The following is a 17,288-nucleotide window of genomic DNA, read 5'->3' as shown; positions in this document are numbered from 1 at the left end:
CCTTTGCAGTTCTTGGTAAACGTGGAGACGAGGGGACAAGGCAAAGGCCACAGAAGAAGGGACCACGGAAGGTGCAGGTGCCCCAGAGGCCTCCTCTTGTCCCCCTTTTGGCTCAGAGGGGAAATCTGGGGGGAGGCGGGCAGGAGCCACCACACAAATGACCACCGTGGTCTTCACCACACCCGATCCTGCAAAGGTACTTGAGGTGCCCTCACGCTGCCTACATCCTGCAGCGCTCACCCCCACTCAGGGTCAGGCTTTCCAGAAACTAGTCTTGGGGAAGCCAGGAGGCTGGCAGCACCGAAGGGACCCCACGGATGGCAGCAGGGCGTAGGAGTGGGCAGCGCCTCCCACAGGGAACCACCGCAATGCCTGGGTGCCTCCGAAGAGATCACAGGAGGGCCCAGCTCTCCGGACACAGCAAGTGACCCAGGAGCCAGCAGCCACCACCAGCTGACACCATGGTGCTGCCCCCGGGGAGAGCGCCGTCATTCACGGGCGCATGGGACCCTCCCACACGGGGTGCTTGCAGGCCTGGTGCACCCGGGTGCAGACTGAACGGGGCTGGACTGGGGGGTTGGCCGGAGGCAGGGTTCTCCCAGGCAAACGCCCATTCCCCCAAGTTTGCTTTTGGTTTCATGGCTTTCCTCCTTGGAAGGGACAATTCCCAAATTTATCCAGACCTTGCTCCTGAAATCCAGGCTCGCGCCCTGTCTCCTGCTCCGTGTGTCCCCCTAGATGGGCATCGCAAAGGCGACGGAGACAAAGCGAGACTCCTGGCCCAGCCTCCCCACTCGGGAGCCTCTCCAGCCCTCTGCCACCTCAGTGAGGAGTGACTCAGGCTTCCTGTGGCTCAAGACAAAACCCCAGGACTCATCCTAGAGCCTCCCTTTCCCCACTCGACTTGGCAAATACTGGTGACCTACCTCTAAACGAACACCCCAGATCTGAGCACCTCTCACCACCTCTGCGGCCGCATGTCTGACCCACACCACCACTGTCTCTAACCTACAACCCTGCAGGTGAATCCTAACTGGCCTACTTCTTCCCTCCCTGGGACCCCGGCCTTCCATTTGTCATCCACACAATCATCAGGAACCACCGAAACCTAACAAATCCGGTCACTTCTGTCCCCAAGGCTCCCATTACAAGCTGCACAAGCCCAGTGCAATGGTCTATGAGGCCGGATAGGAGCCCCAACCCCACCCAGTGACTCCGTCCGGGTTCCCATTGCCCCCACCATGCACCTCACTGGCCCTGCTCCAGCCACACCAGCTTCCGGGATGTTCTGTGAACCTCAGGGCCTTTGTCCCCTGGCCCTTCCTGCACCGAGCCACAGGGCTAACCCCTCACTGCTCTGGGCCGGATGTTCCCTGGGTGAAGCCCCTTCTCACCTTTTAAAACCGTACTGCGCACGCCCACTCTCTCGGTATTCCCACCACCCGACTCTCTTCTACATTCTTCTCCTTTCTCCATAACATTTATCATATTCTAATCAAATACAGTTTACATAATTATTAGGATGACTGTTTTTCCTGGGTATCTGCCCCCTGAGTGAAAGCTTCCAACAGTAGGGATTTCGTGTTTGTTTTGTTCTGGAAGAATGTCTGCCCATGGCAGGCCCTTAATACATTTGTTAAATAAACAGATCCAACAGGATATGAGATTGAGTCAGAAAAGGATATTTCATAATTCAAAGGCCGGGCAGTGGACCGTTGCCGGAGATGACAGGTACGAGGTGTGGCCGCGGACGGGGGCCGTGGAGGTGTACAGGGTGGTGGAGGGGAAGGAGGGCGAGGGATGGGCTGGGCAGCCAGGAAGCAGGGGTGAGGAGCAGGCTCTCCACGTCCGTGAATATTTCAGCCGCAGGGGAAGTTGGCACGGGCGGGATGGCAAAGGAAACTGGGATCCAGGTGGGCAAACTCTGATGAGTCTGCTGCAAGGTGTGGCTGGCCAGACGTGTGGACGGACAGGAAGGCCCCAGAGGGGGGCTGCAGCTCAGGCCCGGAAACAAGGAAGGGTGATGGTGGTCAGAACGATGGTGGGGCGTGTTTCCAGCATGCGGACTCTGAGCTGTGGCAGGGCTGGAGCCCCAGGCCTGCGAGCTCCCGCTGAGCTTTGGGGACAGAGGCAGACCCGAAATCCTCCCCAGTGAGGGCACAGCCTGGCCATCTTTATCCCTCCCTTGTGACCATGTTCTTTCTGGGGTTTTCTTGAAGCTTTAGTAGGAAAAACCAATTTTTTCCAATTAAATATATGAGAGCATGCTCACTTAAAAAATTATTTCCTCCAGCCTGGTTATATAACATAAAACATGCAAAGAAGTGTTTAATATGTGAATGGTCCTTTCTTTTCATATATATGAAAACTAAAGTGATATGAACACAAGTTTACAAGGATGCAACTAAACACAGGGAATCTGAAATATCCTTGCGTTATTCATGACAACAGGGAGAAATCAAAATATTTAAGTTAAACCAGCATACAAAACCCTTGTGCTGGTATTCTAGACCTTTGCGGCAATATAATCATCACTGTACGTGGTTTGGTTCTGTCCATGACAATCACTAAAAATAGTTTCGGGAAAGTTGGAATTCTCATTTGATTACTAGCCATAATAACAGAGGGGTTAACCAGCAGTTATAATTAAAGTCTAGAAACTCTCACTCTGTGGATACATCCTGAATATGGGCTTGCTTCACTTTCTTCCCCCAACCTAACTGCCCAGATTTCATCTGAACCCCTCAAAAATGTAAACTAAAGGAATAAGCTAATAATCAGTACCAGGATTCTTTTGTGCTCCCTTTTTATTTGAAAATTAAAGCCGTGCTCTGTTAACAAGTAATCCTGAGGTGGGGCTCTGCTCAGTGATTCAGCAAATCATTGACAGGCATCCGTTAACTAGCAGTCTGAATCCGAATGACCTAGACTTTCTGGAAACAGAGGTTTCCAGTTTCACCATGGTGCCACGGTCCTCGAGCGCTCTGAAATAAATCAATAGTGTGGAAGTTATCAATGAGCTCCATTACACAAAGCCTTGAAAACTCAACAGGAATCTGAGGTACAAGGCATCATGGGAGCATTCATATTTTAAAAGGAAGTGTGTGATTCAGGTCCCTTGCCCGACTTTAAGAAAAGGGAAGGATAACTATCTACTGAAGGTCGTCCCAGTAGTTAAGAGCAACCAGCATGTCCTGAGTGGTGGACAGGGACTCGGTTTTACCTTCTCGTCCCCCTCGTCCCTGACGCTATGCCCCAAGAAGTCTCCTGCCAGACCACACGGCCCGCACCCACGAGCAAGGCCCGCAAAGGGCATGGTGGAGGGAGCGAGAGGGACGGGTTGCAAAGTAATTGCAAGGTGTTGGATTACAGGTAAAGTTTCCTCTCCTTTTAAGTTCTCCTCTGGGCATATAAACACCTTGGTAGATGAAGTGCCATCCAATTTGAAACACTAATGCATACTACTCCCCAAAGCACAAACGTGATACACCGAGCCCGGAGGAATAAATTCAAACAGCCTCTGCCCCTTAGCGGCATATACAGTCATCCCCCCACTTATCTGCGGTTTCCAGTTCCTGGAGCTCAACCACAGTCCGGACGCAGGTGATCCTCCTTCCGACGCATCATCAGAAGATCACTAGCCGCCTGACGCCACGTCCCCGCACCCACGTCCCCCACCTCACATCATCTTATCGTGTGGGCACCGTATCATTTCATGTCCCCATAAGGAGGGTGAGTGCCGCATAGTAAGGTAGCTGGAGAGGGAGAACACATTCACATAACTTTCATTATAGCATACTGTTCCATCGTATACTGTTACAATTGTTCTATTTTATTATTAGTTATTGTTGCTCGTCTCTTGCTGTGCCTAGTTTACACATTCAACTTGATCACAGGTACGTGTGCCCAAGACAAAGCCCAGCATACACAGGTTTGGTACGATCCGTCTCAGAACAAATCTCCCACGGATGGGGGGGGACGCCTGCAGAACTCAGTCATCTCTGCTCTTCTCTGCGCCCACAGCCACCGAGCCAGGCCTGCCCTGAGCGCTGTTCACGTCCACGCAGGGTGGGGAAGGAAGTGAGCTCTCTAACAGTCCTCCTGATCTAAGTGCCTGGCCTTCAGCATGATCTGAACATGCGGTTATGATAGCTCTAATAATGTTATTAATGATCGTGAACAGGAACAGCCCATTTGTGGTGCTCTTACCGCGTGGGAGGCACTGGGCTAGAGCACCTCACACAGGGGGTCACTCCCATTTTATCATTACCGACACGGTGAGTGACCAGTCCGGTCATGATGGTACCTGAGGTCCACACAGGTTAGGAGACCTGCCCGAGGCCAAGCAGCTAATCTAAACTCGGGTCTGCGTGCCTCCAAAATCCCTGCCCTTCACACAGAAGCATCAGAGAAAGCTCAGACTCATAGGAACCTTCCTCGCCAGGTCCCCCTTGAGGCAACCTTGCTGGGTTGCTCTGACGTAAGAGCCAGGAATCAGCACGGCTGTAAATCAGCTAAATGAAGAAATAAATCACCAAGTCGTCTCGAGCTGGAGACCTCTGACTGGAGCGGCATGGAGGGCCACCCCTGCGCACCTGTGCCCGTGTCCCCTGCCGCCTTCACCCAGCCCACCCACTCCCCTGGGCCCCAGGGGCCGCACACGGCCAAGTCCACAACCCCGGCTACAGGCCACCAGCTGCCCGCCGTCCCAGGGGCGGCCATCGGCTGCAGGGCAGGAGAGGAGAGGAACGAGGGAGGGGAGGCCTATTTCCCTACAGCCAGTGGCCCCCAGGCCGGCCACGGGAGCCCACACGGGTGGTCACAGAAAGACAACGGTGTCACTGTGCTACTGACCAGCTTTAAGGAACCAGCTGTGGGCTACTCTTCAAGGCCCATGCTCTTTTGTCAGAGTGAGCCTCGTAGAGGCCGGGAGCTCCGTGGAGGCTGGGCCTCGCAAGCCCTGCAGCCAGGAGGGGCGGGAGCCTGGCGGGCAGAGCCCCTGCAGGTGCCGGGGGACTGGACGCCCCGGGGCCCTGCCCCTCTGCCGGGATGTGCCGGTTCAAGGGGACATGAGGGACCGGAAGGTGTGCCGGAATCAGAACGAATTTCCCTCGCTCCAAAGGTTCTGGGCTTATCTAACTTCTGTAAATTCAATCTCTTAGACGAATCAGGAAGCCTATTATTTAAAGCAAGCCTGGGAGGGAAAAAAAAAAAAAAAAAAAAGAAGTCATTCGAACAGCCAGCTAATGATCTCCTAAGGGTCTCTTGCTGAGATTTTGGATCCCTGCGCGAAAGGCCTCTTCGAGTGCAGATTCACAGTCTCACCACGAGCCGAAGCAAAATACCCCGGGGAAGGCGGGTGTGCTGCCCATGCTAACGCTGCCCATGCTAAGGCCAGGCCCGGGGTCTCCTGTGGGATCCAGGCCCCGGACAGGGAGAGGAGAGGAGCCAAAGCCGCGGGAGAGGGTAGGGCGCCCCCTCGGGGCTGCGCTCTCAGTCCCCTCGGGTGATATCCTGGAAGTGACTTCTCCAGAACGAACAAAGGGAGGAAAGGCCCCTTCCGCCAGCCGGGCACCAAGACACCAAGCCGACGGGCGTGAAGCCCGACCCTCCAAGGGCCCCTGAATAAACACAGATGCGTCCGGAAGGCGTGGCTGCCCCTTCCCACAGAAACACGCACGAGCCCATCGGGCCTTCTGCAAGTGGGTCACCCTCGGAACAGAACCGTGGAGAAGGAATGATGGCTCACGGACACAAAAGCTGGGGATCTGCTGGGGCTGGAGAGAAGCGCTGCCCGCACGGCGAGGCCACCGCCACGGCCCGGCACGCGCGCTCCGAGGGCCCGGGGGAGACGCCGAAGCAGAGGGCGCCCTGCCGACCCCCAAAACGCACTTCACCCACTTCGGCTTCAACGAGCCTATTCCGAGGAGCTGCACTCTCCCGAGTGGGACAGTCCCACACTGGCCGCCTTACATTGCAGCCACTACTCTGTTCCCTTTCTAGAAACACCACCCTGCTGTGCCTCACGTCAAACGCTCTTCACCACACGTTCTGTTCTCCTCATTCCCAGTCGGTCAAACCCAGGCAGAAGCCCTAAGCGTCCCTCCTTAATGGCACCGTCGTATTCTCTCTGGGAAAACCGAGAGCAAAGAAGTCAGGTCTTTAACTTCACCTTCCCTGGGAAAGGAGCTGCTTTGCTCCTCCCGGGAGAAACCCATCCTGGGAGTCAGAACCGTAAACACCGTTCACAACCAGCACACGGACCCCACCACCCGAGGGCACCCACTACAGCCTTCCTGGGACTTCCGAATCGTCTAGTACGGACCCTGTGAATCACAGACACAGAAGTTATAAAACAGCAACACACGGTTACGTTTTCAAAATGCTTCTAAAAGCTCTCTCTCCTTTCCACCACCACCGTGGTGTGTGCGGCTGGCTGACCCTCGCCACGTCTTCTCACGATCTTCCAGGATCAAGAGATTCCTGGCCAAGAGACAAAAGCAGGATCGGCCCATTCCCCGGTGGATGCGGATGAAAAACGGTACTAAAATCAGGTACAACTCTGAGGAGGCGATGGACACATATTTGCACACTTACTAAAGCCACATGAGGGTCCCATGTTCCTATCCTATCACTCTGCAAACATCCCTACTGCTCTCCCTAAACAATCCCTAAACAATGGACATGTTTTACTGGGGAAATGGTTGTTCTCTGTTACTGTGCCCCCGCACCAGTAGGTTGGTTCAGTAATAAATGTGTGAGACCTTCAGCTGGGAAAAAAAAAAACAAAAAACCTCCAAAATCAAGTCCATCCTTTCACAAAAAAGAAACAGAAGCAAACAAGCAAGAGTTTGGGATTAGTGATACTCAGAGGGAACCTCCGCACCTCCCCCAGTGTCTGGTAGGAGCGTGTGCACACCTGGTTAATGGTTAATGGCTTGCTGGTAAAGTAAATAAACGAGTGAATCAAATACTGTCTTCGGTAATTTGCCTTTAGCGCCGAGGCACCGAAAGCCAGTTCTCTTTCCCTCTGCATCTTTCTCCGACTGGGTCAGTGTTTCTGTCACCAAACGCCTCGCCCTTCCAGTCTCGCATCAAACGGAAGGTTCAAACAGCTTCTGTGGATGGCACTGGTAAGCACTGAAGATAAACTGAGTCACAAATGCCTTCTCTCCTGTGTTTCTAGATTAAAATGTTTCAGCCAAAATACCCTCCACCGTCTTCCACCTCATGCTCTGGGTTATTTGCTTGTTTGGGCTTATACTTGCAAATCCGCTTGATTCACACCTTCTCGAATCCTGGGGTCCACTTCTGTAGCTGCTTGTGTCCAGAGGACCCCTGAGGACTCGGACACCTGAGGACGTGTGCTGAGGGGCTTAATCTGCCTACTCCCACCTTAACCCACACGGAGTAATCACTGCCCCAGCTCAGGTTCCAACACTACCTTCCAAGAAGGCTGCGCTGATTTTCAGCGTCCTTTCTACACATTTATTTATTTATTTATTTGAGAGAGAGAGTGAGAGGGAACACAAGCAGAGGGAGAGGGAGAAGCAGGCTTCCCGCTGAGCAGGGAGCCCGATGCGGGGCTCGATCCCAGGACCCTGGGATCACGACCTGAGCCGAAGGCAGATGCTTCACCGACTGAGCCACCCAGGCACCCTCCACAAATATTTCTAAGGGATTCCAACGCATTCCCTCAATGGCTTGTATCACAACATCTTAACAAAGTATGTAACACAAATGGAAAGCACGTGCTAACCTTCAAGCTTTCAGTCAGGCTTAGGTTCTCAATTGTAGAGAACCTCTCCTCATTGTTTCCATACCAACTGCAGGAGGACTAGATATTCACGTCCGCTCCCCCAAAATTCACATGTTGAAACCTAACCCCCAAAGTGATGGTATCAGGAGGTGGGGCCTCTGGGAGGTGGTTAGGTCCTGAGGGTTAGGGTTTGGAGCCCATCTGGGGGGGGGGTTAGTGCCCTCATTAAAGCGGCCCAAGAACACTCCCTCGTCCCCTCTGCCGAGTGCAAATACAATGAGAAGTCAGCAGTCTGCAACCGGGAAGAGGGTCCTCTCTCTGGACCCCAACAACGCTGGTGCCCTGATCTCAGATGTCCAGCCTCCAGAACCGGGAGGAATACATCTCTGTTGTCTATGGACCACCCGGTCTGTGGTATCTCCTTAGAGCAGCCCAAATGGACTAGGACACCAACTTACTTCTTCCACATTGGGCCACACTCTTCCTGAATCCTTCAAAGCTACTTCTATTCCACACCTTTTCTAACAATTTCTCAAATGCTTAAAATAATCATCTACTGGCCAAACAGCAATGAACACCCTCCTTGCCTTCACGTTTACTCCCCCAGCCAAACCCTTGTTTTGGACTGCTTGCTCACTTCACCACTCCTTGCTAATGTCCCCCACGCACGTGGGTAGTACACATACTGGGTAGTATCTATGTGGGAAGTCCTCCCTCAAGGACCGGGCAGCGCGTTACAGCATGCGCAGGGGCTGACGCAGATGAAGAGGAATATAAAGGAAGGGTTACTGTTACTCTTCTGTTTGAAACACACACTCCACTGTCCCCAGAACAAACACATAATGGCTCAGACCTCAGGTCAATACATCGTAAACCACCCCCCCTTTTTGGTCTATGGTTGTGTCCAAGGATATTAAAGCTTTGGAGGTAAAATAAGACCCAACTCTTGTTTGTAAGAGTCCAACTTAGGAAAAACTAAATTTATCTCATTTATTGACTTATGCGGCATCCGTATGTGCTATTCATTAAACAAATATTTAATGTGCACCTATTATTTAGGGCATTGTTGGACATAGAGAAGACAGAGTCCCTCCCTCAAGGGGCTTCCAATTGAGTGGGAAAGACCATTAAATAACAAGACATAGTAAAAAAAAGCATGATAAGTGCAGGTCAAGGGGCTGAGTACCAGGTGTCCAGGAACACAAAGGGTCTCCGAATCCAATCAGGACCCGGTCAGGATCGAGTGTTTCCAACACAGGAGAAGGGCACACGCAAGCGGCTACAGGTGAGTGTGAGGAGGGAGGCAAGCACGGGGCCAGGTACTCCGGGGGAATGCAGCCTGAGCACAGAGACAGAGACCACGCAGGACAAGGCAGGCTCTCCCATCAGGATCGTGAGCAGTGTGGACCAGGAGGTCAGAAGAGAGATCCCCAAAGAAGGAGGTGGAAAAGGGGGTCTGGCCCAGCCACAGAACGGGTACCTGTGGTGGAAGGCACTCCTGCCTTGGCAAGGACCTGAACAGAGCTGTAAACGGGCAAAGAACAGGGCATCTGCCAGGCAAGGTGAAGGCAGGAGAACCGGAGAGAACAAGAGAGTCGGCTGAAGGAAGGCAGTGAGGAGACGGACCGGCTTCAGGGTCGGGTAACTCCCACGTTATGAGAGTAACTGACACACAGAAATGCACCTCTTGAGAAATCTGATGAACAGGAGCACCTGGTGGAGTGGGACGAGTGTGAAACCAGCGGTCAGAAGACCTACTGCGGACGCACCGTGAGACGGCCTTCCCGGGGCCTCGGTCAGAAGCGGTGCGTGCACAAGAGCAGGGTCCAGAAGTTAGGGAATAAATCCTAGCAACCCACATTCTTCTGCTTTTCTAAAATACGAAATAGAATATATTATGCCATGCACGTTGCCCACAGAAAAAAGAGGGGTTTGTGAAACATTTGCTTCAGATACAGACGTGTACAGACAGATCTGATGTATACGTGTGTCCCTGATCGAGGCGTGACCTATATGTGTTACCGTGGGGTCACCTTCCAAATAGTTGAAAAGCACACGGCAAGACGATCTGGAAGTTTCTTCAAATTCTAAGACTCTCACCGCAGCCTTTAAATTCTACCCCACTTTACAGATGTGTGAATCAATCTAGATATGAATTCTGCTGTAAAATTAAATAAATGGTAGGCAAAAGTTAGATCTATCATCAGATGTTCCAAAATCGAATCGAATTGTTTACCCGAAAACAATGCCCTTAAACTAAATATGACAAAAGTCTCCAGGAAGTAACCACCCCTAGCCCATTCTGTAACACCTGGCCACACCCGTATATTCAGGGCAACAGGCTGGCCGCATATCTGAAAGGCTTTCATTCTAACGTAGTTACACACACATAGGAACAATGGTCTACAGGAGTTCTCACATCTGGATACTCAAAGTAGGGTTTTAATGGTTCATTTTTAAAAGATTCAATGCCAACCCTCATTCTTAATGCCTTTACCAACAGAACACTGTAGCAATGTATTGATCGTGTAGGACACGTAGTTTTGAAACCCTTCACTGGAACAGGTGGCTTTCAACTAGGTGTGGATCCTGACTCAGTGGATCTACTTGGATACATTCTCATCTGCCCAAACCACTTTCGAAAAACCATCGTCCCAGTGAAGTCCTTCAGGACTCCCAGAGAACACAAATAACAACGTATATTAAATCCTAAATACCTTCCTGCCGGCATCTTCCCCAAAACGCAAAGGGTAATTTAGGAACATAGGCATGAACAGGAGACATCATTCACGGTGGCAATCTGCATAAGCCACGCAAACGTATTTTAGATAAAAACACACAAGTGCCGGCTGCCAGAATCGTGCCAACGACTGGGGACTCTTCCAATGGGAGAAATCAGATAGCATTATAGACATGATCTCAGGTATTTTCACCACCATTGCTCTAGGGTAGGTGGGGAAAAGTCACAAATACCAAAACCAGAGCACAAACAGGGGATGGGACTTGCGCACTTGCCAGAGGTGTGCCTAAGAGAGAATAAAGCTCCTGTTTTCTGACCCAGGAACCAGGCCGGCCATTTGGGCCTTGCACATCAGAGGCTCTCCCGCCATAAATACTTTCCAGTCCTGTGAATGCTAATTCAAGGTCAAGCGAGTCCCCAGACCCTACCAGGTAAGATTCAAACTCAGCCCGGGCTTGTTTCTGAGGCTCTGTGGAAGGTGCCAGGCCGAGAGCCACCAGCTACCTTCCTGCCCACACAGCACCAGCTACTCTGCACCCTCCCCCCCAGGAGACAAACTTCACACCATGCGCCCCTCCAGCTGCCCCAGGGCTGCCCACCCACGGCCCCCCGAGCCCTTTACAACGCGAGCAAAGTCTTTGGAAGTCATCCCGTCCATCGCACTACGGGAGCCCGAGGTCGAGAGGCCCCTGTGCCCGCCCAAGGTCACTTCAGTCCGAGGACCTTCAGGCTCTGGCGGCCAGCTCGCACAAACTCAGCGCGAACCAAGTTGTTTCTGCCCAGCACTTAAGCCACCCCCACGCCTCCACTTGCGGTGACCAGAGCCACAAAAGACCCAGCCAGCGGGCCGGGGGCACCCAGGCGTGCCTGAACACGCAAACCCCCCGGGTGTGAGTTCACAGGGAACCTGAGGGCCGGTGGGATCTGGGGAGGGGGTGGGAGAAGGCCCGGGCCGGAGAAGCAAAGCGAATCCACAGGGGCCCGGGGGCGGGGGGCGGGGGGGGTCACACTCCGCGGGCGCACGGCCAGGGAGGAAGGGCCCCTCTCCCCGCGGGCCGGCCCACAGGCCCCCGGGCGCCCGCCCGCCCTCCCGCCTCACGCGGCTGCAGGCCGGGCCGGGAGACCCCGGGGGCTCACCGGGTGCGCAGCGCCTGCCAGGCGGCGTCGATGTCGGCGTACAGGTTCTTCTCGGAGGGCCTGCCCGAGCTGACGCCGTAGCCCGAGTAGTCGTAGGAGAAGATGTTGCAGTTGATGCGCGAGCCCAGGCCGATGTAGAAGCTGCACATCTGGCCCAGGTCCACCGCGTTGCCGTGCGAGAAGAGCAGCGTGTAGCGGCTGGAGGGCGCGCAGCGCACGAACATGCAGCCGAGCCGGTTGTCCCGGGCCGTGCGCGAGAAGAAGACCTCGACGGCGTCCAGCTCGCGCTGCGAGTACTGCCAGTCGGCGCGCTCGCTCAGGTGCAGGCTGCACGCGCCGGGCCCCGCGCCCTCCTCGGGCTGCTGCGGCGCCGGCTGGGCGGCGGCGGCGGCGGCCGGGGCCGGGGCCGGGGCCGGGGCCGGGGCGGGCGCGCCGGGGCCGCGCTGCTCGGGCGCCAGCACCGTGTAGGTGGGCTCGGGCGGCAGGAAGGCCAGCTTGGCGGCGATGCGGCTCGGGCAGGGCGGGCAGCAGAAGAGCCAGCACAGCTCGCCCAGCGAGAAGCCGTTCATCCTGGGGCCTGGCTCGGGCATCGGGGCGGCCTGGAGCCCCGCCGCCGGGGGCCGGGCGGGCGCGGGCGAGGACGCGGGCGAGCGAGCGAGCGCGGAGGGCGGCTGCGGCCCGCCCGCCGGCGGCAGGAGGCGGGAGGCGGGGCGCGGAGCGCGGGAGGCGGGGCCGGGCCGGCGGGCGCGGCGCTCGGAGCCGGGGCGGGTCAGCGGCGGTCCCGCGGCCGGGGCGAGGCGCGGGCGGCCGGGGCCCGCGCGCGGCACACAAAGCCGGCGGCGGCGGCCATGGCTCCAGCGCGCCGCCCCCGCCCCCGCGCGCCCGCCGCCGCCACTTCCGGGTTAGCGCGCGCCGGCGCCCCCGCGGGGACTCGGCGCGGGGCCGGCACCTGGGCGGGGCTTCCCGCGGCCCCTCCCCCCCCGCGGGCGCGGGCACCTGCCGGCCTGGGGAGCGCGCGCCCGTGCTCGGGACGCCCGGGAGCCCGGGGGAACCTCAGGTCCCCGGGACGCGTCTGCTCCGGGGCGTGCTGGCGGGCAGCCGGGCCGCCCCCACGGGGGAGCCTGGAGGGGAGCCGCCCGGCCCCGGGACGCCCCTGCCTCCGCCGGGTCTGTACGCCGGCAGCTGGGCCGGTCACTCCTCTCGCCCTTATCCAAGTCCAAGTTCGGTCGTGGATGGAGGTCTTGGGAATCCACCGAAAAGAACACTCATGGGTGGAGGAGAATGGACACGTACTTGAAATATTTGGCTCTTGGTGTCTGTGCTTCCTGACCTGCCCCTTCCTCGCGGCTCGGCCTTGGGGGTCCTGCTGTTGAGGGCCGGTCACAGGAGGCGGTTTCTGCGTGTGGAGCAACGGTGTTACCTTCCCAGGGGCGTGACTGGGTCTTCAGGGTGTCCCTCTGTCTATAGGAGTGAGACCGGTCCCACCTCACCTACCAGTGTGCCGTGTGAGGTTGTCATTCTGGTCCCGCGTGCGGCGGATTTTCTAGGTGTCTCCTACAGGGCTGGTTTCTCGAGACTCGTCTTGGGTCCAAGGTTTTTAAGTGGTCTTCATCATGGAAGATTTCTTACAATGATTTAATCCACTGTAATCTTGGCATTCACCTTTAAGTGATTCTTTTTTTTCAAATACAACTCTCAGTGCTTGAACCTGAGCATGCTCTGGTGCCAATTTCACCGGGCATTCTGTATTTCCTTTTTGTCTCCTGTTTTGGCAGCTGAACCTCCCTTTCAGGAATTGACAGGAGATCCCCTTCCCGGACTGCCGGCAGGACGGTTAGAGAAGTGGAAGTTGGCAGCATCACCAGGTTGGACCTGTTGTTCTAACTAACAGATGTCCTGAGAATGTTAGCTTTTGGTGTGGCTTTTCAAGGAGGAGTATTTTTAAGCACCCTCATCTAGATGAATTTGCTATTCAGATTGCAATAATCTTCAGGACCTGGTTTTAAAAGACCATTTCTTCACTGAAATAATTTTGGACGTTCTTGAATGATCCAAAAACTTAGGGAAAACGTGGTTGGTAAATCCTACAGACAAAGTATTTCTGAGTCTATTTTCAAGTTATTCACACTTGGTGAAGTTTTACCTAAAACCAGAATTTTAGCTTCCCAGGATTGGGTTCCCTTCTTTAAAAAGGTTTATAACTCGGTACACTTCTGTATACCAAAGTATACAGAAGTATACTTGGGTATGTACTTGGGTATGTACTTTGTTTCTTGTATTCAATTCTCCTGTATATGTAGGTAATGTTTTTTTATGCTCACAGCACCCAAGACTTTTGTGTGCCACAGTTACAAAGATGAGTAAGACAGTCCCTTCTCTCAAGTACCCTACAATCTAATTAGAGCCTTAGGAGAAGATTCAGAACAGTTTTTCACATGCCTTTAAAGAAAAAAAAAATCAACTCCTCATAAAAGCTGAGGAGAGCATCTTCAGTCTTGGCTCAATGGTGGTATTTGTGTGGGGAGCTAAGTGATAGCCCAGTGTTTTATTTCCTAATCTAAGTCAGAATAGGAACAGAATTTGGGGAACTGAGATGAAAGAGTGTCTAGTGGGCCCCTTTGTCTTCCTCAAATACTACTGCTCTCACGGGTCTTGACAATAGTTGAGTAACATGGGGTTCCCATTAGGGTGCTGTGAGGAGAGTCTCAAGGAGGTGTGCTCTGCGTGGCTGATGGAAAAGACAGGCTCAGTGTTCCAGATGGCCCGGGGCAGTGTTAACGTTTTCAGGAAAATTAAAAAGCCAGATATTTATTGACACCCTGCCTCGTTCCACAAAGGATTTATGGAGGGTCATGCAGTAGAATACCAGTGCATAAATAAGTAAATAACTAAAAGCTTGGCTTTCAGAAGGGATGCAGAGGTGGGTTGAAAGGGCAGCCTTTGCTCAGAAAGCTGTGCCGGCTCAAGCTTGTGCAAATATTCAATTGAGACCCTCCAGTTGGGTGCCATAGAGCAGAGCTACCAAACCTTTTTCACCTCATGCTACACATAGTCGTGGTAAAGTCTGTGCTGCCCCGGGGCTTGGCCTCCCCAGGCCTAAGGGGTTCAATATCTCAGCACACCTCTAACACATGCACAACTGGTGTGTCCGTGTGCCTTGGCACGTTGATGGGAAAACTCTCACATGCAACGCAGAAAGAATACATTTTCCCTATAAAATGCAAAGGTCAGAGGTTACTAGCTATTTGTTTTGACCTTAAAGAATTTCTATGTGGCCCCTCACCTGCTACTAGAGAAAGTCTAGCTTTGAGTTTGGGTCAGCAAACATATTTATTAGGTATTTACCAGTAGTCAGTCACTGAGCTGATCTGGGGAACGCAAAGCTGGCCGAGACCCAGCCCCTCCTGCCCTCAAGAAGCTGCAAGTTGGCACAATTGCATCCTGCTCAACCAGCCAGGACTGGTAACCTGAACGATATTCCCAGTAGCTGAGTGTGCTGGTTTGTTATTTAATTGGCCCTTTCCACGCCCAACTTTTCCCGAACATTTCTTCCATATTAATCTGCCTGACGTCAAGTTGCTGGAGATCTAACTCAGTTTATCAAAGTAAAACTGCGTCAATAGTATAGAGGAGAACGATCGTTTTTAATTGGCCGTAAGAGAAGGATACTCGTGCTTAAAAAAATGAATCTGGCTGTTCAGATGGGTGATAAAAGAGGAATCTAAAGTACATTGCCTGTTTTAATTTAGGAGATGCTCTGTGAAGACAAGGATCCTGTTTATTGTGGTCACCACTGCTCCCCGCCCCCCACCCCATGCCTGGCAGAGAGAAAATGCTCAGGAAATATTAATTAAATTGATAAATTAAAGAACGAATGGGTGATTTGATGAGTGCACCAAGAGACAAGCCCCGTGCCTTCTGGCTTGCGTGTTACTACTATCAGAGTACAGGCTTTGAGGAAGAGAAGTGCAGTCCATAGCCAAAGCCAGCATCGCAGTGTGTTTCTAGCCTGTGCCCGTCCTCTGGCTAAGGAGCTGTGGCCTCCCCCCATCTGGCTTACTCGCAGAGCTGGGGTTTTGTTCTGGGTGATAATGCTCCCGGTTCAGAGAGGCAGTCATCCCCCTCCCCCGCTGTGAGAGTGGCCACGTGACTCGGTTCTGGCCAGTAGTCTCTAAGTGGAGAACTTTGGGGGGGAAAGACTGAACAGAGCCAGACTCATCTGGAATGTTCGCCTTTGCCCCCTGCGCTTCTTCCCCCTCGGCTTGCAGGAATCACTGGAGCTACAGCAACCACCTTTTGCAACCATGAGAGCGAATTTCATAGCTGAAGATGGTGGACAAGAGACGAGAATCTAGAGGCTTCATGGCAGTGTTGAGTAGCTGCCCAGCCCGCCTTTGTCTGGGCTTCTTGTTAGGTGAGAAAAATAAAACACTTTGTCGTTGTAGTTGGATATTTTGTTACCTGTCGCGTGATGTAGTGATTAGGAATCCGTTCAAAAATTAAAAGCAAAAGATCTTACACTGTTCTCACCTGCTTTCTCAATAAGGACAAGGACTACTGTGTCATTCAAGCGGTTACTCCTGGATCCCGCTTATTTCCCAGAGAAAAATATTAAAGTATGACTGGAGGTGGGATAGATTTTGGAGGAGATATCTATTAAACCAGCACATCTGAAATGTGAAAAAGAAAATAAAAGCTTATAATTTTGGAAAAAATAGCGTAAATGGCACTTCGAGGCTATTTCAGGGAACCTATACCAGTGTTCATTAGGGGAAGGGGTCTGCCATTCAGCAAAGAGCTTTTGGAGCAAAATATCTTTTCCCAGAACCCTTTTCAGCCCGAGGGCTCTTATCAAAAGTGTTGTAAATGAGGTCGCTGGAATCCAGCTGGGGAGAGCTCATAGATCCACAAAATGCTGAGAAAGCCCTGCAAGAGATAAGGATTGAAAGAAATAAAACAACCACCACCCACAGATAAGTGTTTTCACAGTTCCATCCGTTGCCTGGATGACTGTGTCTTCAAACCTGCCTTTGGTTTTAGTCCCACCCTTCGCCTACTCCTGGATCCCTAACAGGAGGTCCAGCACCCCTGAAACTGATCACACAATTCAGACTGGGTGGAACACTTGCCATAGGAACTGAGTCGGTCTGGCTCCACCCTGTGTGATCAGTGCCAAGCATTATGTCCTACCACATCATAGAGCTCAAAACATCTTTGTCAACTGATGGGAATTCAACTGCTGATCATTTCTAATCACTTCTTAAAAATATGCAAAGATGTAATAGACAATGTTAAACAAGTAATCTTTTTAAAGTGGAAAGTGGGAATGACCTTTTTTTTATATGCGGAGCTTGCAAATCTAATTTTTTTTTTAAAGATTTTATTTATTTATTTGAGAGAGAGAATGAGACAGAGAGAGAGAGAGCATGAGAAGGGGGAGGGTCAGAGGGAGAAGCAGACTTCCTGCTGAGCAGGGAGCCCGATGCGGGACTCCATCCCAGGACTCCAGGATCATGACCTGAGCCGAAGGCAGTCGCTTAACCAACTGAGCCACCCAGGCGCCCTTTTATTTTTTTTATTTTTTTTTTATTTTTTTTAAAGATTTTATTTATTTATTTGACAGAGAGAGACACAGCGAGAGAGGGGAACACA

General features: G+C 53.0%; 1 protein-coding gene and 1 long non-coding RNA gene across 2 annotated transcripts in view; one reads left to right on the top strand and one right to left on the bottom strand.

Moving 5' to 3' along the window:
- ABHD17C (abhydrolase domain containing 17C, depalmitoylase) overlaps positions 1-12,313 on the bottom strand; it is a 45,379-nt gene extending 33,066 nt beyond the window's left edge. Inside the window, exon 1 of the mRNA XM_036079161.2 lies at positions 11,637-12,313. Within this exon, the coding sequence (XP_035935054.2) occupies positions 11,637-12,226 (590 nt within the window). The 5' untranslated portion in view covers positions 12,227-12,313. The remainder of the gene's footprint in view (positions 1-11,636) is intronic.
- A 330-nt stretch (positions 12,314-12,643) lies between these two features.
- On the top strand, positions 12,644-16,080 carry LOC118527363 (uncharacterized). The gene is made up of 2 exons (XR_004913080.2): positions 12,644-13,501; positions 15,905-16,080. It is a non-coding gene; the product is annotated as an uncharacterized LOC118527363 (long non-coding RNA).
- The last annotated feature ends 1,208 nt before the right edge of the window (positions 16,081-17,288 follow it).

The sequence above is a fragment of the Halichoerus grypus genome, chromosome 8, assembly GCF_964656455.1.
Source record: "Halichoerus grypus chromosome 8, mHalGry1.hap1.1, whole genome shotgun sequence".
NCBI classification, from domain to species: domain Eukaryota; kingdom Metazoa; phylum Chordata; class Mammalia; order Carnivora; family Phocidae; genus Halichoerus; species Halichoerus grypus.
Note: the sequence above shows the minus strand (reverse complement) of the source record. Positions and strands in the feature narration are given on the sequence as shown.